General features: G+C 39.2%; 1 protein-coding gene across 4 annotated transcripts in view; it reads left to right on the top strand.

The window, feature by feature from the left end:
- espn (espin) overlaps nucleotides 1-25,725 on the top strand; it is a 50,777-nt gene that overhangs the window by 20,240 nt on the left and 4,812 nt on the right. For 2 of the 4 annotated variants that reach the window (XM_023342160.1, XM_023342154.1), the window contains exons 8-13: nucleotides 3,937-4,098; nucleotides 6,602-6,851; nucleotides 7,532-7,585; nucleotides 14,914-15,059; nucleotides 15,191-15,553; nucleotides 24,417-24,496. In XM_023342160.1, the coding sequence (XP_023197928.1) occupies nucleotides 3,937-4,098; nucleotides 6,602-6,851; nucleotides 7,532-7,585; nucleotides 14,914-15,059; nucleotides 15,191-15,553; nucleotides 24,417-24,496 (1,055 nt within the window). The remainder of the gene's footprint in view (nucleotides 1-3,936; nucleotides 4,099-6,601; nucleotides 6,852-7,531; nucleotides 7,586-14,913; nucleotides 15,060-15,190; nucleotides 15,554-24,416; nucleotides 24,497-25,725) is intronic. The other 2 variants (XM_023342170.1, XM_023342165.1) reach the window with 1 other exon arrangement.

The raw sequence follows: 25,725 nt of genomic DNA, 5'->3' as shown, positions 1-25,725 counted from the left end.
GAAGCCCAATGTGATGGGTTTGATTTGAATTACACTAATTAATCTGGCCACAGATGACTCAAACGTCTGAAGAGGAGCAGCAGTATTGAGAGGCAATGATATAAATGTCTCTTCTGCTTCTGCTGGTTTGCTTATACAGACGTTGTGGAGTTGTGTTTCTGACAGAGATGTAAATGAGTTTATTTAGCAATACAGCAATGGTTGATCTGACTCTGTCATGAGAAATGCATTTTCCTGATTGTCGTCATGCCATGTCTGGCACTGTAGTTGTCAGATGAAGCGTTTTACGATTTTTCACTTATTGGTGTGTTGCATCCAAAAAGTTCAACATGTCTTATTTAAAATTTGCTGTGGCAGAGCAGAAACCAGAAAATGCGACATTATTTTCAAATTATTTCACAAATAGAAATCTGGAGAGCGTTTGTATTCTTTCCTAAAAAATTGTCTTTTGTTGAAACTACAGCTGCTGTACTTTTAGGGATATGCCTTTGGCAGCTTTGCACATGTGCATACTGAACACATCTTTTGTCCATTATTCCTTTCATAACATCTCAATTCAGTCCAATTGGATAGAGCGTGTCTGTAACCATTAGTTTTCATATATCTCTTCACTGTCCAACTACGACTCCAGTCAAAGTCAGTACTTTGACTGGACCATTCTACCAGAGAAATATGCTTTGCTCTTAACCAGGGATGCCAACATACAGTCATGAAGGACATGTGTTCGGTTTGCTTTAGACGTGTCCCTACTTTGACATCACTGATTCAAATGCTTCTAAGTGCGTCTTTATTTTCTGATAACCAACCATCACTTGAGTCAGGTTTCTTGATCCATCTGAAACATGCACTGATTAATCTACGTCTTCCTGTTGAAGTTCTGGTTTTTGATGCAGGGCATGATTTTAAATGAGACCTGGCTCTCAGAGATTTCACCTGGTGATATACGATTCACAAAACACATTTGCTCAAACTAGTAGGAGTCTTGTCAACTGAGCTTTGGATCTCTACAGGTAGAGTTACCACGACCCCAATGGCTACTTATTTGGCGGTTACCTGGCTTGTCAGTGAATATATATTTCCAATTTACAGATTCCTATTCGTAAAAAAAGATATTTGAGAATAATAATCTTTTCCCTTCCACTTGACAAATGTTTGCTGTTTGGTGTTGGTCTGTCGCATAAAATGTAAAAAAAAAAGGTTCAATTGAACAATTTCTAACAAAATTCTTGTTCTATATTTGATTTACTGGGTTATTTTTTTTCTCATTTGTACTTGGATAAAATTGTTAGAAACAATACATAGTCTTTGGTTGATAATGACTGATGAATATTTATATGCAAACAGCAGGAAGCTAAAAAGTTGCATAGCCAGCTGGTTTGAGGGGAGAAAAAAATGTGCTTAGGCTTTGGCAGGGTGTATGCATCTGCAATGCAAATAGATCACATTGCAGTTATAAATGGTGAGTCAAAGTTTTTCCCATAGAATGTATCCATAGTGAGCTCTTTGTGTGTGTGTGTGTGTGTGTGTGTTTCTGTGTGACCCTGCAGGGGAGATGTTTAATGAAACTCTAGTGTTGCCCCCTTTCCCCTCCATGCCCAGGTGATCAGCTCAGGGCGCGCCCCGGCTTAATAATTTAGATAAGGTCTGGCTCTCAGAACACAGGCACACACATGTGCACAAAAAGACACACAAATTGGATCTCTGTGTACCAAACAGTGAAAACCAATCCACCTGCATGCTAACACTACAGTGAGCCTCGGGTGGATTTTGTTGACGGCTCCATGCTCGACTCATTTGTCTGCATTTGACTCAAAGCAAAGGTTTATTGTGCAGCATACAAACCACCTCTAATCACCACGACTGCTACGCCTGTCCAAGTTTTAATTCTTTGGAATGCAACCCATCAGAAGATTTTTATTATGGCAGTATTCCTGCTGCAAGTGCAATTCCCGAGAGGTTTTGCACCTGCACCGAAGGCAGCACTGAATATTCTGATAATCCCAAAGCCTCTCAGGATTTGCGTGTGGCGAAGGCAACGGCCAGAGGAACACATGGGAGTTTGTGTTTTGCATAAGCGGAACTGGGCAGGGTCGGGGTGTGGTCAGTCAACGGGACGGTGGTGACATCATAGCCCCTGCTGAGCTGGCCCAATAGGTTATTGATGAGGCCTGTGGGTAAAGTGAGAGGTCCAGGTAGAGTGACAGGCGTAGACTCTGAGCGGAGAGAAGGTGAGGCGCTGGATCTGGTGACAGCTGCTCTCCGTCGGCTCCGCTGGTGTTGCGCGAATGTGGCTCGGTCCAAACTAGAAAGCCGCTGAAACAGTGGACTCCTAACAGTAAGGTAAAGTGTGTTTGCTTCTCTGAGGAAATTTTTTCTTTTTCTTTTTCTCCTTATCTCTTATCTCCTTCCAATTTGCATATTTCAGCTGTTTTACGTTTGAGCAATAAATCAGACTTGTTTAGGTTTTCCTGCTTAAAACAAAAAGCTTGTTTTAAATTACGCATATACATCGGAAGCAATCTTAGTTTACAACGCAAATTGCCTCCCCGTGTTTGACGACATGTAAACGTGCATGTCCGACAAACAGACTGAACAAACTCGATATTGTTCTGCACGCTAATAAAATGTAAAAACATAAGGAGACACATGAACAAAAGCGAGATATCACTTCCTGCTGACAGACAGGTATGTGCGATGAAAGGAAAAGGAGTCGGCGTAAATGAGAGATTGGGGGGAGTTTGGAGGGAGGGGGGGTTGTTGCAAAACACTTTGTACGTTTGCTATTGTCGACCCGTCTCCCCGGGGGACGACGATCCATCTGCATCTCTCCGGGCTCGCTTTACCCCGCCTGCTGATGAGTGCTCAGGGACCGTTTCTTTGACAGCAGACAGGAGTCAACACAATTAAAGAAGCTTGTAGGAACTCGGGAACACAAGAGTGCACAGGAAGAGAGAAGGTCAGGGGTCAGCTGTCAATTATTTCTGCTCACGTCAAAGTCAGACGTCCCGACACTTGAGGTGCTGGTTTGGGTTAAGTGAAACAAAAAAAAAAGAAAAGAAAAGAAAAGTCCAAGTTGTGTGCCAGCCTTTTGGATGTAAATAAATACAAATCTGTTCCCGAGTCTTGGATTTGAAAGGCAAAGCAGCTTTTTTTGCTTTAAAACTTGCATATCTTTTTCATGTTAGTGTTCGAAACAGATTTTTGTACCTTTAGAATTTTTTTGTATCCTTTTTTTTTACAAAACTTTTTTTTTTTTTTTTTGAGAAACACAGACATGTAAAATATGGGAATCAGGAACCTTTGTTGCATAGCTATGTTCTCAGGCAATAACTTTATGCAAATTTCAAAGCTTTTTGCATGAAGGAAACATATTCGGAAACCAACAAGAAATAGAAAATTCTTTCACACTGGCATGTGAAAATGGAAAATTTTCCCCACTGAAGCTTTTAAGTATGTAAAGCCTGTCAGGTACATTTTGTACGGGAAAAACTGTGATTGAGAATATTTGATTGTCGTGTTATCAGAAATCCAGATTTCTACACAAATTTAAAGCAGAAAGTGACATTCCTATAACGAACGTGGCTAAGTCAGTGATCTGCTCTCTCCTTCACTTCATTATAAAATCTGGACGTGGCCCAACAGGCTGTGGATGGTGAAACATAGAGTGGATGCCAGGGCTTTACATGGGCTAAATTAGAGCCTTGTTCTGCTATTCAAATAAAGCAGCTTTGGTCCCCACGAGAGAGCTAATCCAGCAATAAAAGAGAGTAAATACACTGTACTCTGTTGGTGTTCAGCTCTCCTCCTGCCACCCCCACACATTCACAAACATGGACTAATTTTTCACACAGTATGAAAAACATCTGGGGGAAAAAAATCAACATACATGGGGAGTTTTAAACTGACATGTATGTTTGTCTTTTTAAATCTGTGAAGCACCTGACTCCTGGGGAGAGCCACGAGAAATTGCGGCGAGTGGATTCAAACAGGAAGTCGAGGAGCTTCAACAAACAGCCCAGCACTGGGGACTACTACAAGAGTCTGGGCAACGACACGGCGGAGCCCCGTGGGAGCAAAGGCATGGCGCCCAACGAGGAGGCAAGTTGAAAACATCTAAATGTGTTGAAAGGGCCTCAAAACAAGATTTCTCAAAGCTCCACTCATGCGGATGCAGAAAGTCCACGTCATTTCTGTTCACTGAAAATGAAAACGTATCTATTTAGCATGTGTTCTGTCAACGTACAGGGTAGCGTGGACATGCTGTTGCTGCGTGAGGTCAGTTTCGGGTGTGGTTTAGCTGAGCGAATGCGCATCAGCATAAGGTTACAACACTGACGGGCCGTATTTGCCTGAGCGTTACCACTCTGTGTGTTACGTAACCTTTTACTGTCTTGACCTTTTATTTTCCAGTCTCCAGCTCCTCATTTCCACCACCTCTTGTCTCTGCCCTCCGTGGAAATGTTCTGTACAGCCGTCATTTGCTAAACGAATGACCGCCACTGGAACGATGGGACCTAACATGAAGCTTCCTGTAAACAGCAACGAAAATCTAATTTAAACTTTTTTCTATGAGTAATAATTTATTTCAGTACATAAAAACAAATATAGTTTTATATAGTAGGATATAAAAATAGATTACATAATGGAATGGATCTATTTTTTTTATTCTGTACAGTAAAATATTCCTAATACTTAAATACAAAAGTGCAAAGTGTATAGTTGTAAAAGTGAACGCATACTGATATAAATTATTTTATTTAGTATTTTATCTCTAAAATATTGTACAGGTATTATTGATATTGTTATTACTAAATGTGAATTTACACACTCGAAACAAGAAAGAGGCAAATCTGATAATTACCAAATTTAAAAATCTAAATAAAATCAAAGTAAATAAATTTAATAACACACATTGAAAATTGTGTTATTTATTTATTAAAGCCCCTAAACACTGCCTGTAAAATTGTTTTAATAAATTTTATTCCAGATAAATTACACATAGAAAGTAATTTAAAAAACATGCTTCTTTGTCAGGCCTCTGTTTCTGGTGTATTTTTGTGTTTCACAGCAAGAAATCCCATAAAACAAAACAATTAATTCAAAATGACAGGTTCTGGTTAAAACTACACGTATGAATATGTGCAGTTCTAAGTCTTAATTTGGGTTCATCGATAAATACTGAAGCATTTTAGTAAATGACTGCTTAAACCACCTGTTTGCATCCACATAACTTCACAAGCACAAGAGGATGAATGAATGAAGTCAGCTGGAGTCAATGATCAATGTCCCTGGAGAGACCCGACACTCCCACGAGTATCAGGAGTGGCGGGTGTTTGGGGGGGGACACATGCTATAATCCACATTGAGCCAATTAGAGCCCCAGAGGGGCCCCTCCCTGTCTCCGAGGACCCCAGCAGATGGAAGGGCTAATCAAGGGAACCGGCACGTGCCGCCATGACCCATCTGGATGCCGTCCCCCCTCCCAGCTCCTCTCCTCCTCCACCTCAACTCCCCTGGGAGGCCTAGAAAGTGAGGGGAGCAACAATGATGAGCACGCGTCTGAGGCGTGCCGGGGGAGGGGGAGCGAATCCAGTTAGATGTCACAGTCCATTAATTCGCCTCCAGCTGAGTTCCAGCATGGTTTTGGAGCGTGCCGACGCGTGCAGAGCTATCAGTTGCAGTGGCAGATGGTCCATTCGCTCCGTTTTCCATGCAGAATTTCCCCCTGTGGGATTAGGTCATATTAGCTCCTTTATACGTGTGAGGGTATTGTATCTTTCTGAGCTGGTTAGGAAACGAGAACAAGGCGTACATCTGTCCCCGGCAGCAGCTTTTGCAAGAATTTAACAGTTTTACACCTCATACCAGAAGTACAGGACTTTCATCATGCAGGTTCAAAATATGTTGATGTTTTTTCACAACCAAGGCATAACTAGTTACTACTTATTTAATCAATATGAAGAATTTGGGATGATGGGGATTTATCATAGTATTCATCATTTGTCATGATTAATTTCTTATAATACGATTTTATTTAATTGTTGTCACAATAAACTCCAATTAATGATGTTTAGAAACATCTAAAACTGTCGGGATTGTTAGTTTTACCATTTTCTCCACTGTTTGTTTGATGCATCAATAAATTTGAAAATATGATTAAATGCTGTTACTCTGCGCAGTTTAGTGACACAAATCACACTGGTGTCCTAAAGAAGTGCATTACAAATGGGAATGTTTTTCAAGAGCCGTCTTTGTGTTTTTGAGGCTATAACTGCTGCCTCAGCAATACACTTACCTGAAAAAGAAATCATAAATAGTTCTTATTGTCACTTTTATTGTTATCACAATAGTGCCACAAAATGTCGTGATATATTCCAATAAACAATCTAACGATATCAGTTCTTTACTAATAAAAATTCAAAATCAGCTTTGTGGCTGTGCCATGAGAAATGTGAAAAGCTGAGTGGGAATTTCAACAAGACGCTCCAAGAAACGATGATTACTGAAGATCTTTGACCAACAATAAACCATAGGAAAGTGATGACTTTAAGGATGTGTCATGTCATTGACATCATCTGCATTTTCCTCCTCTTTCCTTCAGGGTTCGGTATTATTGGAGGAGCCTACAGAGGGTCCCGCCCCCACCTCTGAAAATGGCACCACAGAGGAATCTGTGTCGCCTCCACAGCCGCCTCCACCGCCTCCTCTCCCCCCCAGCAATCCGATGCCAACGCCCCCTCCTCCTCCTCCGCTACCCACCGGGGCACAAGCCACCCAGAACAACGGCAACACCGCCCCCAGCTCCGCCCCCACCTCCACCGACAACAGGCGCCCATCTTCCTCATCAGGAAGTGAGTGCCTCTTTTTGTTTTTCTTCAAGACTCTCCACTTTTTTGTTTGCATACTTTTACCATGTTATTCCTAGAAAGCGGAGAGTGTATGTGTGCGGGGGTGCGTGTGCGTGTGTGTCAATTTATCCAATTTATCACCCCAGGTGAAGATGAGCGGCGTTCAAACCCGGCCTTCTAAAAAGCAGATCGTAAATTAACGATGCAGGCGTCCCGTTACCCTGAGATCTGGTTTAGAGTTCAGTTATTTCCTTAAGTGACCCTCTGCCCGATATCACTTTGTCTCACTAACTCACTAACCTCGCGCCGCTCTGCTTGTAGGAAACGTTAGGAATGAGAAGTTGCTAAACTTACTGCTTGTGAACAGTCTTCAGTAGCTGTTGCAGAAATATGAGGTGAAAATCCAGATGACACGATGCTCGAATGTAATGGCCGGATGAAGAGAAGTAATTCATCCATAAAGCGAACGTAAGCGGAAGAGTAACAAGATAAAACTATCACCTTATAAAATAAAATAAATCCGACGATGTGATGATTGAATTTGTCAACATGCTTTTACCTCCTAAATATTTCTGTCTATTTCTCTTTCATTACATCTTTCCACTTTCACTGTTTCCTCTGCATGTCTTCGTCTTTTCTTCCTCTCTCATTGCCTGACGCGGTTTTTCCTCGACGCTCTCAAGGCGGGAATATCTCTATGTCCCACCCAGACAGAGGGCCGCTTAGACAGATGAAGAGTAAGTACAAACTGAGACTTTCACCTGCTAAATGTCAGGATCTTCCCAGACCCTTAAATCCACTTTAGTACCCTCATAGATGCACCCATGTGAAAAAAAACTAAGACATTTTTTCTTGGAACAAAACGTCTTTTAATTGCATTCGTTCTGCTCATTAAGTAAAACATATGAGCAAAAAAGTGGTTTCTGAGTGGAGGAATAGTTTGGACACCCTAACTTCTCACAGCTGCTGTTGGCCTCTTTCGCTGCGACAACCTCAGTGAGATGCTTCCACCAGGTTCGACATCGACCTGAGGAAACTTTGTCCCACTCCTCACCTTCAGCTGTGAGATGTGTGAGAGTTTTCCAGACCGTTGAGCCCATCTGAAGCAACTTCAGAACATTTCAATTTAATCAGGTTCCTGACTCGGTCCAGGATTTTTACATTTATTCATCCTTAGACAGTATTTTGTGGATATACTGCACAGTTTCTATTTATTCATCTGCCTTAAGAACCCTATTCTAGAAGTTCTGCCTCTGAGGTAACTTTCAATCTGGGCTTTTTGTTTTCTTTGGAGAGTAAATGTTTGTTCCTTGTGCATCTTGCATGAAACTGCAGTCTGCTTTGACCTCTCTCATCAGCAGTAGCAACAGTTTGCTTCAGGTTCTGTGTTGGCCACTTTGAGGTTTTGGGGACTTGTTTTAGCATCTTGCAGTCTGCTCTCAGGACGAACTTGGGTGTAGTTGCAGTTTTTTCGAATGTTCTCCACTTGTAGACCATTGTCCATATCGTAAAACGTCTGATTTCAGATTCTTTTGGAGAACTCTAAGTCTCTTATCAGAATCATGAGGTGCTATTATCTCCTGCTGGAGATTGCTCTTGTAAATATGACTTGTACAGTTTCAGGGTCAGGAAAAAGGCCACTAACAAATTGTTTTTTATCCTGGAAACAATTTGTTTGGACTTCTACCGTAACATTAGCGCTTTAGAGTTTTATTTTTAAAAACTAGATTGTTTCCTGAGGCTGTTTCTCTAATGAGCCCCAGTGAAAAAGCATCAGCTAAGCTGCTTTGAAGCAAAAATAGGCATATTTAAAATACAGTAACCGTACTCCCCCCCTCCTGCTTTCTCTATGTGAAAAAATGTCACTACGTACAATAAGTGTATGTATACTGTTCCTTTTATCCTTTTTTTTATTAAATTTCCTTTAAAGTTTATATAAATGTTGTCTGTACTCTGTAGCGTGAGGAACAGAAGTCAAATTTCTTATTTGTGTGTGGAAACCCTCTGAAAAGATTTTATTCTGATTTTAACTCCAACTTTGAATAGTCAATAGCTGAATCTATTCCTTGACAGATAATGCATTTTTATTACATTTTGCAAAAAAGCTTCTTCTGGTTTTGTTGTTTATATATATCACATGATTTAATGCATTTCTGTTGAGTATCCGGTGCTAAAAATTTTTAAAAAACAAACAAACATACAGACTGTAATAGAGCAACCGAGTTGTTTTCACACGACTGAATTTTTTATTTTTTTTGCACTTTTTTCCTCTTGTTTACTAAAACAGATCCGACCAGTGTTCCTGACTTTCCCAGTAAATGTGCCGGTTTTATTTTATAGTCAATGGAATTAAATAGTTTTAACGTTTTAGACAAAGAAGCTCCTCAAACTGAATTCAAAAGTTGAGTTGGAAAACCATGGGACAAAATAAGAGCTAGACGGATTGTCCACAGAAGCTCGTCAAATATAGATCTCAATATTTACAAGAAGAAACCATCAGTTTTGTCTTTTTCTGAAGTGATAAATTAATTATTCAGTCATTTTTTTAAGTCATCATCTGTATGTAGTTTATTCATAGCGCCCTCCACATTTTATTGTAGTTTTATGATTTAACAGAGAAAAAATAAAAGAATCAAATTTTTTAATTGGATACATTTATTCAGCAGAGGACAATATTCTGTGGTAAAAAAATAATTGTTTTATTAATAACTTGTTATTGCAGCATGCAGAGTAAGGAGGACGGTAAAGGAGGTAAAAACAATGTTTTAATTGTTCAATTATTCAACTTACAGAATTGTAATTTTAATGTGTATAATAACAATAGTAAAGTACCTCAATCTAGATAATTTTTTTTACATCAGACCACTGGAAGTGCTGTATAACGAATAGATTATTTAATAATCATATAAGTCATACGAGGCTCAAACTACTTATTTCATTAATTTATCTATAATTTTCTCAATTATTAATGGGGTTATTTTGCACACTTTAATTTTATCCATTTTATTTAACTCATCTATCACCACAGTTAACAAAAACTTGAGAGATAAATATTTCTCCCATAATGATGTACAACGAAACTATGAAATGCGGTTTTGTTCTAAAACCGAAAGGAAAAGAGGACGTAAAATGGAAATCCTTAAAAGAAGGATGATTTTGAATGATTCCAGCTTGTGAATAAGCACATCTTCTTAAACAAGGATATATTCTTAGCTTTAAAGAAAAAGGAAAACTGAATACCAGCTGCAGTAAAGTGTTAATTACTTGATTTAACATCAGATTTGTAGTACTGAAACTTTGTAATTTCTTTCTGTCTGGTCTGACTCGGCTCCTTCTGTTATCCAATAAATTAAATACCCATAAACTGCTTAGACATAAAGAGGGCTGTGTCCCTATTAATGTGTCCTTTCTTATAGTCATAAAATGAAACCATTCCAGAACAACAAAAAGCTCAAAATGACTTTACTGCTTTTCTTGTTGAGGTGACGCAGAGAGGCAGGTGGCTGGCCGGATAGCCTGCATAGTTTGTCAAACTCTTTTGTTCTGTAGTTCTTTACCGCAGGAAAGAGGGGGACAGTTTTTACACCCTGCATCTTTATCTCAGACGCTGGAAGGAGCAGTGTGGTCTGAGGAAATATAGGATTTGTTTCTAGCCTCTGATCAGACAACAAAATGTCACATGGAGGCCATAGAAATGAAGAGCCTTGAATAGATATGCTGCGGCTGCTCTTTAACAGACTAGATGCATATGTTGAATTGCTGCCTTCATCACCGCATGAATCCGTTTCATATTGTAAATGCAAGCGACTGCGACATCTGGTGTCATGTTACGATTTATGTGCCCTGCATTAACCGGTCCGACTTTTGCTGGTCCATAAAAAATTGGGGGTTTTCGTTCAGGTCTGACCTGCCAATTTTCTATTTTGTCTTTGGACTATAACAGAATATTTTTCATAAAATTTAAAAATATGTTCTGCATGTTCTTTGACAACGTTTTGAATCCAATAAAAATACAGGTCTTATAAGATTATCTCCATTTAATATTTTCATTGAACTCTAGTTTTGCTGCGTTATAAATAGTATTGAAGATTATGGCCTCTGATGGTTGGGGCATCTCTGTCCTTTCTGCCACCTCCTGATCAGACACTAAAATTCAGGCAGCTTGGTGGAGGCATTGTGATAATTGAAAAAGGCAAACATAGTGAGGAGAATTTGCAATTGACATTGTCATCGCAATGTTCAATGATAGCATGGTAATATCAGATTCATTTAAGCAGACTGTCTGGGATCCTTAAATGGATAAACCATGACTTCCAGTTTGACTGGGCTACATTGAGTCATTTCATTCAAGTAAGGCATTTGTTTGCTCATCTGCTTAGTCCAAGAAATGGCCACAAAAAAGTTTGTCACCTAAACTTCCCCATGTCTACTTACTATGTATCATGCAGATCTAAAGTGTGAGTCTGAACTGAGAGCAGGCTGCCCTGCGTACCGAGATGTTCATTAGGTGAAGCTGTTTCTCTTACATTGTGCACCTGTCACTCCTCCAGCCTTGTCCACATATCACTCTGACCTGCTGAATCCCCACCCTGTTTTTAAACTGGCTTTAACTGTCCGCAGAGACACAGCTGCTTTATCATAAAGTCAAACAGATGCACCAGTGTAACTTCAGTGTGATTTTTAGTGCGTTAAAGCTCACTTGGATATGGACTATTAACGGTCCTGGATCTTTGTAATAACAACCTGTCAGGAGAGGCATAAGGTATGAGGTTTTTGTCATCATTCTTTGTTTTGAATCTATTTATATTTAAATAGCTTAGCATTTTGTCAAACAATTTCTTAGCCTTTGAACATTTTTGCAATTTGTCAAAATACAACCACAAATTTTATTAAACTTACATTGGATTTTATTTGACAGACCAGCATGAAGTGGCCAAATAGAAAATATTTTATTATTATTATTCTAAAGATTTTTAAATACAAATCTAAAACTTTTGGTGTACATTTGTTATCAGCCCTCATGAGACAAATTGTTTGAAATACCAATTTCCAAGCCATGTCTCTGGTAGCTTTGAAAGTCTTAAGTCTAGCTGTGTTTACTCAATTGGATTTAGGTCTGGACTTTACCTGCGCCATTCTAACTCACCCAAACACTTTCATCGAAACCACTCCACTGAAGGTTTATGGTTGGTATCTTGTTGGAGGGGGAACCTTTCTGGTCTTTTGCCACCTCTAAAAGATTTTCCACCAGTATTTCCCTTTACAAAGCTCATGTTATCTCTGATCAGCCTCCCTCTCTTGGTTGAAGCACTACCACATCGTGAAAACTGGTGTAGTGGTGGTTTAGCCTCTCAGGGTTCCTGTGTTAGCATTTTATTCCCTGGTCTTCTTTGAACTCGCTTTTGCAGTGCTAGTTTTAATCCACATATTGCATAATGAACATTTGAAGAATTTCATTTAGAGTTATTGAAGGAAAGTAGCTGAAGAGTAATGCATGTAGCACTTTACAGATTTTTGAAAACCATATTTTTCTTCTGATTTATGTACTACTTTGTGTTAATCCACCAATTAAGCTTCTGTAAAGTACAGTGAAGTGTATGGTTGTAACTTGAAAAGTTAAACAGATTCAAACACCGTATCAACTCAAATCAGCTGGTTCTTTTATTCCATATTGTATATCCCATGAGATGTAACAAAATGCCAAGTGAACTGTGTGCGAGCTTTGAGAGGATTGGTTTGGCAGCGAGTCGACTGACTAGCCGACGATTTGACGGCCTCTCTGTGTGCGTGTGTTTGTGCGTTAATTCCTGGCCAGCTTTCCAGTGGCTTGCTGTCACTTTCAGTTACTGGTGATTCCTTTAGATTTCCCCCAACTGTAATGATGGGTCTTTAATAGAAAGCTGTTCTCTCCTCCTACATGGGAGAAAGGGAGCGCGGGCGAGCGTGAGGAGGGGTGGCACGCTAGCCAGTCTTTGTGTCCGTCTAAACCATTGTGGTCGCCTCGACAGGGAACACTTTTACCAAGGGACTTTTGTTTTTATCCATTCTGCAAATAGAAGCTGGGTAAACAATGAGGAATTAAGGACATTTCCTACATTCAAGGCTAACGTTCTGTAAAACAGGTGAGGCTGTGACTGGCTCTTTGGATCCTGATAAGATCCCATTCATACTAAATTGAAAGCAGTTTTGAGGCTTAAATGAATTAAAGTGTGCTAAACTAGATATTGGTAGATAAGAGTATTATAATAACCCTTAAATATAGTTAAGGACAAGATTGATTTGATATAATTATTAAATTACAAAAAATGTACAAGAATAAAGCAGTAGAAAATCTTTTATGTAAAAGTTTTTGTTTTTTATTTTTACCATGAATATATCTTTCTCTCACCACAAATGGATTAGTGTCAGTGAAAGATGAATCTAAAGGTTTTTTTTTTTATCAAGACAACTGACAACTTTGCTACACATGCATGTTCTTATAATTTCTATCATAATTTTATTTTATTTTTTTCTGATTAAAGCTAGAGATGGACTGATTTTTGTGTTTTGTGAAATCTGGCTTTAGTTGAGCTTTGATTTATCAATACTTATTTTAGCTGATTCAAATTTCTCTTTAAAAACTGATGACCAGCGTTCAAAAATGTTTATTTCCAGGAAATAAAATGTTCTTATTATTCATAATGTGATGAGGTAGCTCACACAGGCCTCTAATGTGACAGAAATGTCCCTGTAAAGCAGGACTTTGCTTATTTAAAACATGCAAAATGGTTCAAAGTTAAAATTTTAAACAGGCTTTAGCAACATATTGTAACAGTTGTGTTTATTCCCCTGAGAATGTAAATTATTACCTCAACTTAGATTTCCAAAATCTAGCCAACATTTCCAAATCTATTGTGTTGAAAAGAAGCAGAGATTAAAAATCAAATGAATAAACATCTACTTATAATTATGAGATGAGCTTTATCTAGTAAAGTTTGTCCCCACATAACTTCACTCCTTTGCCAATTTTATGTGGTGGACAGTTTTTTTTTTCCTGCCCGAAAACCTTTAAAAACAAAGCCTGTTTTATTTCTGTGTTGTAGTTGTAGTTACATGCCTCTGCTGAAAACATTTCCCTTTTAGACATCTTCTTGCAGCTTTTGTTCTTCCTCTGGTATCTTTTTTTTAACACCCTGAAAGTGTAAATGGATAACTTTGAGCCTTTTTCTCAACTTCCAAACTTAAGATCGTTGCTGTTAGCATGGCCTGGTGTGGCGCATTTCCAGACTGAAAACGATAGGATTTTGATGTTTCCAAATGACCTGCCACCGATGTTGGCAGTCTAGTGGAAAAACATCCTATTCTAGTCTTTTTCTAGTCTATTTCTAATTAAACCAGTGCTGTAGCCTGTCCAAAACAATTCATTGGTTTTGTTTTTTTCACTTTGTGAACCGAATCAAAATCCCTTCTTCAATGTAGAAATACCCAACGTACATAGAGCATGAGGCGATAAAAGAGGGAGGGAGATTAATTTCTTTCTTCGAACTAAAAAAGCATAATAAGTGTAAAACGCTGCTGTTCAAAACAGGAATAAAATAATTATTCGCTAGCTTTGATATCCTTCTTATTAGCATTTCTCTAAAACTCTTTTACAAGCCGTATGCATCGTATTAAAAAAGGAACATTGTGTATTTTGTAGCTCTGTCCTGATTGTATCCCTTTAGATAAAGGCATAAAGTAAGTTTGTAACCAGGTTTTGTGTTATGGTTACCTTTTAATCCAAGCTTGGTCCAGCTGTTGCTAAGGAAACAGTGATCTAATCAGACATGTCTCAAGCGGACCCACATACAGTATAAATGTAAACCTCAGTAAACAAATATGCATGTCCAGCTTATCCATGATGACCCGACTGACCTCCCATCATTGTTCAACATGCTCCGGTTCAACATTGTTATCTGCCTGATTGGATAAAATATTTAAGCACTGAAACGCCACCCAGTGTCTCTTTTCTCTTTAGTGGATCTGTCTCGCTCTCATCCGTCTTTCTACCTGGTTTCACTCGTCCGCGCTCTCCTTTTGTCCGCAGGCACAAAATCTTTCAACATGATGTCCCCCACCGGAGACAACTCAGAGCTGCTGGCAGAGATCAAAGCCGGAAAGAGCCTCAAGCCCACGCCTCACAGTAAAGGCTACACCACTGTGTTCTCCAACACAGGGACGACGGGCAACAATGTAGGTCCAAAGCTTTTTGGCACTTTTGAATTCATTTACAAGATGGTGAATGTCTCCAGTAGTTCAGTCACAGATATTACAATTACTTTGGATGACTGTGATGTGTAATAAGTGTCTTCATCTCCTTTAAGGGAACCACCACACCTCCAGAAACCCAAACATCTACCCCACCCACCAAACCACCCTCCCCTCCACAATCCAGCCCGCCCGTCACCCCTAGCCCCAGCCCCAGCCCCAGTCCCAGTCCCACTGGTTCCAGGAACATGTCAGGCTCTGCGAGCTACGAGCAGCTGTCCTCCAACTCCGTCGTCAATGGGGACGGCGGAGCTGGTGCGGCGCAGCCGGAGTCGGAAAGGAAGACGAGCCTCGCCGACATTGAGGCGCTGGTGCCCATTCATGATGAGCAGGGGAAACCCATCCCCGAGTGGAAACGGCAGGTGATGGTGAGGAAGCTTCAGGCCAAGATGCAGGAGGAGGAAGAGTACAAACGCAAGGTAGGTGTTGTGCCGGACTGCTGTGCCCAGATGACAGGTGTTTTGACGTCTTTCTACTATCCCTTTTGTGGTCTCTTAAATTTGAAAAATGCTAAAAAAAATAAAATAAAATAAAATTGGCTTGGCATTTTTATAACTACGATGCAAACGGGATGGATAGTACTTTGAGTGTTTGATGTTTTATGATAATTTTTTTGTTTGTGCATGAAGAGTGTAACTGAATCAAGATAAAAACTACTTTCTTAACACCAAAGAAAAGGTTTTATCTTAGAGCAGAAGTTTCAAACTCTAGCCCTTTGGGGCCACTGTCCTGAAACTTGTGGATACGTTTGTGGTTCAGAAGCCCTGAATGAACTAATTGGTCATTAGCAGGACTGGGTTGGAGCTGATTGCATGCTGAGGACAGAGATAGTTATCTCATCCATGTGAGTTGGACCAGAGAAGCACCTAAAAGCAGCAGAACGTTGACCTGCCAGGGCTGGAAATTGAGAACCCTCTCTTAGGCAGTTTGAAACTTCTTAAAGCAGATTCCAGTTTAAATGATCTTTTCACACATCTCCTATCAACTGATAACATTCAGCATTTATCTTTTTGTCTTCAATAGCTTTGACTTGTGTTACCTTTAAGTATCATTAGACATGGTACTGATTAGAAAGTCATACAGACACAATCTGAACACTTGTTAGGCTCAGATAACATAACAAAGACTCTGGTTATATACAAATTAATTATTTCTAACTTATTCATTATTAATTGCAAGCACAGGTTGCCACTTTTGCCTCTTGCATAATCCAGCAGGAAGAAAATTCTCTTAAATGTCATTCTGTGATGCATGCATTAGAGTTTTTTTGTTGGGATAGACCAACATTTTATCTTATAAGGTTTAATTAAATAAATCCATATGTGTCTTCACATAAACATTAAATAAAATACAGGTTAGAGCCTTAACACGTGTACTTACCAGTTATCAAAGTGTTTTTTTTTACTTTTGCATGACTTTTTTGTTACTCATAGACGTTGCTGAGCTATTTTGAAGTGAAGTGAATTAAAACTTGGCTACATCAGCCGTCACAGCATCAAGACACTTGACCAAACTATACACAGTGTGAGCTGGTGTTTTGGTGATGGCCTTCTGTGGCTTCAAGTCCTTACATGCAGATTCAGTGGTGTGATGATGGGCCCCATTCACACTACAGGTCAACCAGTGCCATCAAAGTCCCTAAAAGAGCATTTTGACAATGATAAAATGTTTATGTACAAAAAATGCTTAGTAATAGTTTAAAAGTTGAGGAATGTTGTCTCTTGTTTTTGCTTTCATTTCATTTGATTTTAAGACTTTTTAAATATTTTTACCAAGGTGGCCGATAATACATTGCTGTAGAGTAATCTTTTTCCTTAGGCAATGACCAATACAAGCAGTTTTAACTTTATTGCACTGTTCACACACCGATTACGGTCTTCTCCATTGCTGGGAGGACTGACGTGTCTGTTGTACCTGTAGCAGGGCCCAAATAGGATTTGATGGTGTTAGAATAATAGTTTGTATAGGTGTACAATGTCCCGAAGGACAGCAATAGAGACGTGGGAACTTCAAAGCTGATTTTGAGTTTCTGCAAATATGGTCGGTTCAGCATTTAATTTTGCTGGTTCATTCAAAAAGAACAATGGTTTCTCTGTTTGCTTTGATTCTAAATTACAGCACAGAGTTTAATGCCCGTAATGAGGCTGTGCCATTGCACCACTAAATCCATGTAAATCCTGTGTGTTGGAATGGATTTGCTCTGAAGCGTGTTTGAAACAAGGAACATCCTGCTGAAGGAAACCCTCCTTCCTTCTTTTTTTTTTCTTCTTGTCCTGTCGGTCTCCTTTGACCTCTGATTTAGTTTGCGTCAAGTGGACACTACCAACCTCAGGAATGGCACTACTCCCACGTCCACAATGCCATTTTAGGGCCGTTTGGGGAGTTGATGACCGAAGCTGACCTAAATCGAATTGAGAAACAAATTGAGAACCTGCAGGTCATGCACAAGATGTCAGAAGTTGAGAAGGAACTGGAAGAACTGGAGCGAGAGCTTCACCAGCTACTACCAGTCTCTGCTGCTCTTAATCAGGAGTATTTCTCAGTCAATCCAAAACAAGTGCATGGGCAAGCTGAAGATCTCCCAGCCTGGTGCAGCAAAATCTCCATTCTGCTCAAGAGCATGGCGATCCTCCTTGCCACCCTTGGAGGCAAGGAGATAGACATTTTAGATTTTATTCTTTCCGGAAATTCTCAAGAAGAAGCAAAAAATATTATTGCAGACCAGTGTCAAACATCTGTTGGCACTGGAAATATTGGGCGATCCCAGTCCTTCTCAACAAGAGAAGACGTAGAAAGGGAGATAAAGCAGTGGGGAGTTTCTGTGAAGAACCTGAAGGCCAATTATGAGCTTCAAACTCAGACACCGTCTACAAATGACCCATCGGATAGGGTTTACAAACGCAAGATGTCACTGCCAGTGGTTAGTGAGTCAAGTTATAGTCTAGAGCCAACCAGCAATAGCAGTGTTCCTTCCTCTGCAAATACAGTTCCTGACTATAAAAGCAATGGGCCTTTGCCACCTGTAGAAGAATCTGTCTTACCACTTGTTGAAGAACCAGTTGTTACTGTAGCCTATGTTTCTCCGTTGTATGTCTCCTCTGAGGCAATGGCTCCAACAAATATTAAAGAGTTCAACCAGGTTCTTTCTTCAGACCCTGTTTTAACTGACGATCACCTAAAACGAAGCTTGGAGGTGCAGACTGATCTAAGCTATGTCCAGGAGTGCATCGAAATGAGGAAGGAGAGGATCGTCCTTTTGTTCCTTGAACACTGGAGGAAGTATACCATCTCAGAATCTTATCGGACTAAGTACACAGGCAGGAGGGGAAACTACTTGGATGTGGGCTGTGAGGACTACAGCCAGTTCAATGCTCAAATGGGTGATGAAATGCACAGTGAGGAAGATAAGATGATTATGTTCATGAAGTCAAAGCAAGTGGTTGGCAATCTGATTGGCCACTGGAGATCAATTATGAGCCAAGTCCCGTCACGGCAGATCCGGAGGCTAAGTCGGGCCCAGATGATCTACTGGCCGGAGCACTTCTTGCCACACTTCAACGGCTCCCCTGTGAGCTATGAGAGCTTAACCCTTGACCTCTTCATGCTTGGATACTTCCAGTTACTTGAAATGAACATGTCTCGCAGGGAGCGGAAGTTCCGCCACCTCTTGTGCTACGAGATGTTTGACCGCCTTGGCAGCCACAAGTGGGAAGTTATAAGACAGTTTCACAAGGAAGTGATGGTGGAAATCGAGAGTGGGAAACGAGACTGGGTGGATGGCTTTGAGGACATAAAACTCAAGCATTTCGGAGACGTGGCTGATGGGGGAGGTGTGATGACGGCATCTCTAAATTCCATATCTCCTGAAATCTCTGCACTGCATGAATCCCTCCCACCTCCACCTTTGCATCCTCCCCCACCTCCACCTACCTGTCCTCCACCCCCAACTCCAAATCCACAGTCTACAACATCTGCAGTGACAACACAACCATCTCCTCCAGCCTCCCAATTAGATGTTCCTCCATCAGTATCACCTACTGCTGCCGAGAACGGTGTGTCTGACAACAGAACTTCATTGGAGGCCAATGCTCCAGAGACTGTGACAACCAATGAGCAGATGCCTTCAAATGAGTCTGGGATTGTATTGGAGAGGGACCCAAAATCTGATGCAAAAAAAGTGGAGGTAAAACAGAACTCCGTGGACACTGCAGGATCAGAACCAAAGAAAGACCTTCCACCTGTGAAAGTTAGATTCACAGAAGAACCACGCGTTGATCAAGTTTCACCCAGAGATGAAACTTCTGAGGATGCGATTAAAGTTATTTATGAGCTCAAAGAGTTCAGCAATGAGGAAATTATCAGATACATCGACCGAAGCTTTGCCTTTTGGAAGGAGAAGGAAGCGGAGCTTTTTGACATCTAACTGCAGTGTCCACCACCAGAGATGGTGCTGGATCTGAGAGGCTAATCTGCACAGTTCAACCTACCGAAAAGGGAAACTAATCGGGAGCGTTAGCATTTAGGCCATGTCACCTAGGGGATTAAACTACAGCAAATAGCCTTCATTTGGTTGTGTTGACATTCCCATTTGTATATGCTTGGATGGAGAGACAGAGCTGACAATTTATTCTGAACCTAGTTCAAGTGAGAACATTTAAATAAAGAGCTTTAAATGAAGCCATGATCTCAAAATAATCTTTAAATAAGAGATTTGCCATTTACAAATGTGATTTGTTTATTCTGTGTTGTGAATAGTTTGTCCTATTGTAGTACTTCCACCAGTCGCAAGACACAAATGCTTGAGCCACCAATGGCCCCTCTTGTTATTCTATCTAATAATAATAATAATATGAAACTTCATTCCTGATAGTAACGCCAAGACCCCAGCAGCTGATTGGCTGACTGCTGAGATGCACTGTCCAGTCACAATTGAGAGGATGTTCAGTAATAATCCAGTGATCACATATATGGGAGAAGCTCTGCCATGCTCTATTTTTCAAAATAATCCTTCCCAACATTCAGTTAATCATGTCAGTCATTAGTCTGCAACATGACTAATGAAAACAATTATAATTTCTGAAATATTAGGAATAACACTCATTGAACACATTAAGTATATATTAGCTCGCTTGTTTTACTAAAAAAAAAAAGTCCATAATACAGAACAGCCAAACAGATCATCACCTTGACAGAATTGTGATACACTATTTTTATTTCTAGTCACAAGCTTAGTTTAAAATAATAGTTTATTGTGTTTGAAACTGTAAGTTGTGTTTTCTGAGCTCTCAGCCAGACTTCGAGGATAACCCCCCTGAATTACAAAAAGGAAAGTTTCGGCTCTCCAATCAGCCTCAGGTTCAACATCATGTATACATTTAAAATCATAGTGAAGGTCAAGTTGAAGGTATTTAATTATACTTTAGCACATCTGACAGTTTTTTTTAATCATTTCACCAATGGCATCAGGAGTTCTTTTAAAAAAACCATTTGTTAACACGTTTCTTTACTGTTTGAAGTAATAAAATGGAGATAAATACATGTTTATCAGTGTATATTGCTACCAGTAGTTTGCATCTCTGTTTATTTGACTTATAACTAGAATATGATGAGATCTGATGTGGCATCATTTCCAGGTCTGACTTTCAGGACAACAAACAGTACGCTGCAATAAATCCTGAATAAAATCCACCTGCAGAAATGTACAAACCAGGCGTGAAACAATGAACTGGAGCGACAGTGTAGCTGCAATAAAATCTGTGTGGTAAAAACTTTCTTTTTTTCATATTGTACACAGCTTTGTGGTTTTGTCTTTTTCAGAAACTCTATCTAAAAATACAAACATTAAGTTCAAAATCTGTTTTGAAATATATATAAAAACATATAATTTTATTCTTGATAGAAATTGCTCAATGAGTTGGTTGTTACTTTGACACTCAGATATTATTGTCCAGGTTTAAGAGCACTTTGTGGTTTGTGGTAGGGAAAATGATCTTTAAAATTTGATAACAGATTTCTGTGTGCTAATATAAGAGTTTAATATTCAATGCTCTAACTCTCGAAACATTCAAAATTGAAGATTGTATAAATTCCTTAGTATTTATGGGTTTTGGTTTGTTGTTTCTGATATTAAGATGTGTTTCACAGATTTTTTTCACATTCTGGAACTGAATCGTGTTTTTACCTGATTTCTACGTTACTGTCAGAAATAAAGTTTATAGAAAATGTTTGTGTATGTACAGGTTCTAAATTGTTTTCCCCAAGCACTGCCTAGTAGGGGCAAACCTCAGTTCCCTCACAGATCCACTGTGACTCCAGTGACAGAGATCTTTTAGACACTCGGTTCCTCCGTGTGAAGTCCTCCAGTGATCTGCCAGTGGCTTCGATATTCTCATAGTGTCTATTCTGTGGCATCAAGATTACCTTCATGTAACCCTCTTAGTGCCACCTGCTGTCATGCTATCCATGGCTTACAAGAGCCATAAGGAGGTTACTGTGAATCTGCATCACCTCACAGCTCAAAAGGAAGTCATTCAGGCTAAATGCCATTTGCTTTTAAGAGCTACATTCACATTCATCAGTTTATGTACTGATTGCTTGATTTTAAGGATTGCAACACCTACAGAGTCTGTACTGACAGTAATCCATATTAGTTGGAATGATAAATTGCTACAGAATATTGATTATAGATCGAAGTTGTAGGACAATTATAAAACGGTAGAAATGAGGATTAAAGTGGATCCCTGCCCAGTTACAGTTCACAATTCACTGACTTTTCTGTGGAACGCAACTCCAAATTATTAGCAGAAAATCTGCCTGTTCACAGATATATATTTTTTTGCAGCGCATATCTAAAATGTTCAAAAGAAAATGCAGCTTGGGAAGCTGAAATACATGGAACCAGTCCCACTTGACATGCTAGTACTTGCACCTGGTGGCTGCACCGCCAAGAGTGGAAATAATGAAGACTGTCTTCGCGTCTGCATTAGTGATAGGATAGTTTCCATTGTGTGTTCTGTTGCATATTGAGGTATATTTTGTGAACTATATAAAAATAGGCAGTTTTAAAGGGGCTTCATGGGATGTTCATGGATTTTAGTTATTCACAGGCAGCTGTGGTCCTTAAGCCCCATCACTTTTAAGGAGCCACTGTATATGTAATCTACATAACAGTTTAAAAACATCTAAAACACCACAACTTCTTTTTATATTTCTATTTTATGGTATTACTAAGTAATAAATATATAAATATATTCATATTTCAAGGAGCTACTTAATAATCTTTTAAAGTGGTCCTAATAATTCGATTTTTTTGTTTTATTTTTGTCCCCCCTTCACACCAACCTGGGCCCATATCTCAACAATAGGCAGGCAAACTGTGGATGTTCTCTGAAGTGTCATGGGGAGGTTTCCTTATATATGTATTGGATCATGAGAGTTCCCTTTTTCGTAGGGTGATCCTTTCATCGTATTTAGCCACTAAAAGGCATGAGGAGAAGAAAAGACCCTACACTCCTCGGAGAAGCATCTAATCCAGGCCAAATTTTCAGCAAATAGATTTTTTTTGTCAGCTATGCTAACATTTTAGTGCATGTTCTTATGTGTATGTTTTTCTGTCTTTGGGATGTTACATTGATTCAACTAAAAAAAATAGGTAAAAATGTTTCAAGTCCCTTAACAAAAGAGAATATTCAACTTCTACTGGATTGGAAATTATTTATAAAAAAAAAACACACAAAACAAAAACAAACAAAGACCACAAAAGTCTAGAGAAAATCTTTGAAAGACCATCAGAAAGCCCAAAGAAAGATTGATTGAGATCAGTTTGAAAAATTTAAAAAAATAGCCTGTGTTCATGGTAGCAAGATATAAATTTTATTTTTATTTATTTATTTCAAACACAATACAAGTATAAAATCACACACATGAACAAGGAATGCAAAAGACACATTTTGTACCACAATAATCTTAACATGCTCGAAAAGGAAGAAGTAAGGAACTTAAGAACTCCTACCCCATAAACCTGAAGATATGAAGATGTTTTGACTTTCTGTGTTAACCCAAGATAATTGGTGCTCCAAAAGACAAACATTAACATTACAATAGTTCTTGTAGTACTGCTTAAATATTAGAAAGTTAACCCACTCTTTTTAGTACATGCGGACTATAACTTTATATGCATTTTATTTTAAATTGAACTAATATCAACATCAGAACTGAAACCATTAGCACAAATAAACTGCTGTGTTCAGTCTTTTACACAGCCAACCCAATATTAAATGACCAGGGAGCCATTTTAGTCCAGCCTTAGCAAAGTTCCCCTTTGACCAATTTATTTTATTTTGATCAAATTCTAAATAAATAAAACATTTTTTTAAAAAGATTTCTAACAGCTTCTTTTTTTTCTTTGCAATAATTCCCCAGGGAATTATTAAAAATTCATGAAGCAGGTAATGTTACCTGGAGTCACCATAGCTACAGCGAAATCCTCGAGTAAAAGGATTGAGAAAGGAAAGGGTAACGTATCTCAGGCGAGGATGAGAAATCTAACACTGCTGCCCTCTCCTCTCCTCCTGTTCCACCCTCTGCTACAGACGCAAAGAGAAAAAAGGATCCAGTTACGTTTATTTCTCGATGCAAACATTCGGTAAAACAGCGATGTGATCCTTTAATAGCCTTTATCGTATTCCGAACAAAAACACGAGAGGAAGTAGACATTGTGAGGTGTGTTTGCTTCTGAAAATTTATCCAACTGTTTAAAGAGGGGTCCTTTGTTGAGTATTTGTCTTTTATAATGGCCCTTTGTTTAGGAAATTGTACTTGGAAATATGAATAGACGTTGGATTCATGTTTCATCACAGTTTCTCCCTGCAGGCGTATGCCTGCTCTTTCAGCACGGAGCAGGGATTTACCAGCAAATACACACATCAGCAGCACCACTGATAGTCTCACAGATTTGCCTGTTTATTATCACTTTTGATTCTGTTAATTTTACAGCTACATCAAATCTGGAGTTTGCTGTTTTCCTGTTCAAGATGTCCTACTTTCTTTTTTTCCCTAAGTTTTAGCTACGGCCAAAAACATAAAAAACACGACTGTTTCATAAACAATTGAATGTGTCACATGTATTTGGAGATCTTACAGGCCGTCTGTTTAGCATGGCTGGTGATCCTTAAAAATAGTTTGGTGGTTATGAGGTATACAGTCAGAGTTTAAACGCCACAACTGACCGATTTGGGTCCCCATTTTTTGCCCCCATCTCGGACCCTCTCTGTGTCCTCACAGGCTGAAGAGGAAGCACAGCGCCTGGCTTCAATGCCAGCCTGGAGGAGGGACATGATGAAGAAGAAAATGGACGAGGAAAGGTGAGTAATAAGGCAGTTGGTTTTTAGTTGTTGATTTTTTTTGTTTTTTTACAGTGTTTCACACTCTTAAGTTCTGGAAATGTTTCTAAGACCAATATGTAGCCGCCTCACTTCACTTCACCAGTTTTCTCATTGAAGTAGATTGCAGCCTTTGTTGCTATGACATCAAACAGCGAAGTCCCATTTTGTTCCCGAGCTCAGCCATCCATTCGTTTGCTTTAATTATTCAGCCGTGTGTTTCTCCCTGTGATCTCAAGAGACCTGGCCAAGATAGTTGCAACACAGGTTGGATACAAAGATCACACAGCTGAGAAATAAATTGCACAGTTTGTACTGACTTTTCTCCAGTGATGTAAAGCTCTGTAGATGAAGTTCAGAGTGAAGATTTTTCCTGGCACTCATGGAATTAGCATCGCTAAATTTCCTTCTTTTTCTATCAATAAGGAGGACACACTCAGAATGTTTTCAAATATGAATCACATATCTGAGCCTGAGCAAGTTTGCATTAGCATTAGCAAGAAGATAAGTGAGAAAGCACGGTTAGTAATAAAACACAGTTGATAAATAATATTCAACACGCAAAATGCAGTGAATGCATCTATATGTGGAATATCTACATAGTCAACAAAGCATGATTCTACAAATTTTAGTTTTACATGACAAGAAACCAAGTTTATTTCTCTTCAGGAGTTTTCCTCTCTCTAAAATCCCCATAAGAGCTTAAGCATTTATTAGAAAAAGGGAAGTTATGTAAATAAAAATATCTTGAGTATTTTAAAGTGGACATCCACTCTATTTGTGAACTATTTCTTTTTCAAATGATTTCAGACAGTGCTGACCGTGCTTTTTTTTTAAGTTGTGAGAAATATACGTTTTGCTTTCTCTGCATGTGAATGACAAGGTCCTTGATGTTGTTAATGTTATTTAAATCCTTATACCCCGACTCTATTCAAGCAAAACACTCCTGACAATCCTGACCTCATAAAATGTCTGTTTTAAATTTCAACACAAACTAAAAAGCAATGATTTCTCTCATTCTCTGGCTGCATTAAGTGTTCGTGTTAAAGCAGAGAAGTGATGTAGTCACTTGTTCTCTTTGCATTGCTAAATTTTAGTCAAATTTGCTTCAGCTTCCCCCTAAAGAGGCAGGAAGTAGAGACGGTGGAAAGCAGGAAATCTGCTTATATCTCCTTATTTGATGACTAACTCCAGGATGTTCATGTTTTTAG

The sequence above is a fragment of the Xiphophorus maculatus genome, chromosome 1 (genome assembly GCF_002775205.1).
Source record: "Xiphophorus maculatus strain JP 163 A chromosome 1, X_maculatus-5.0-male, whole genome shotgun sequence".
Taxonomy (NCBI): Eukaryota; Metazoa; Chordata; class Actinopteri; order Cyprinodontiformes; family Poeciliidae; genus Xiphophorus; species Xiphophorus maculatus.
Note: the sequence above shows the minus strand (reverse complement) of the source record. Positions and strands in the feature narration are given on the sequence as shown.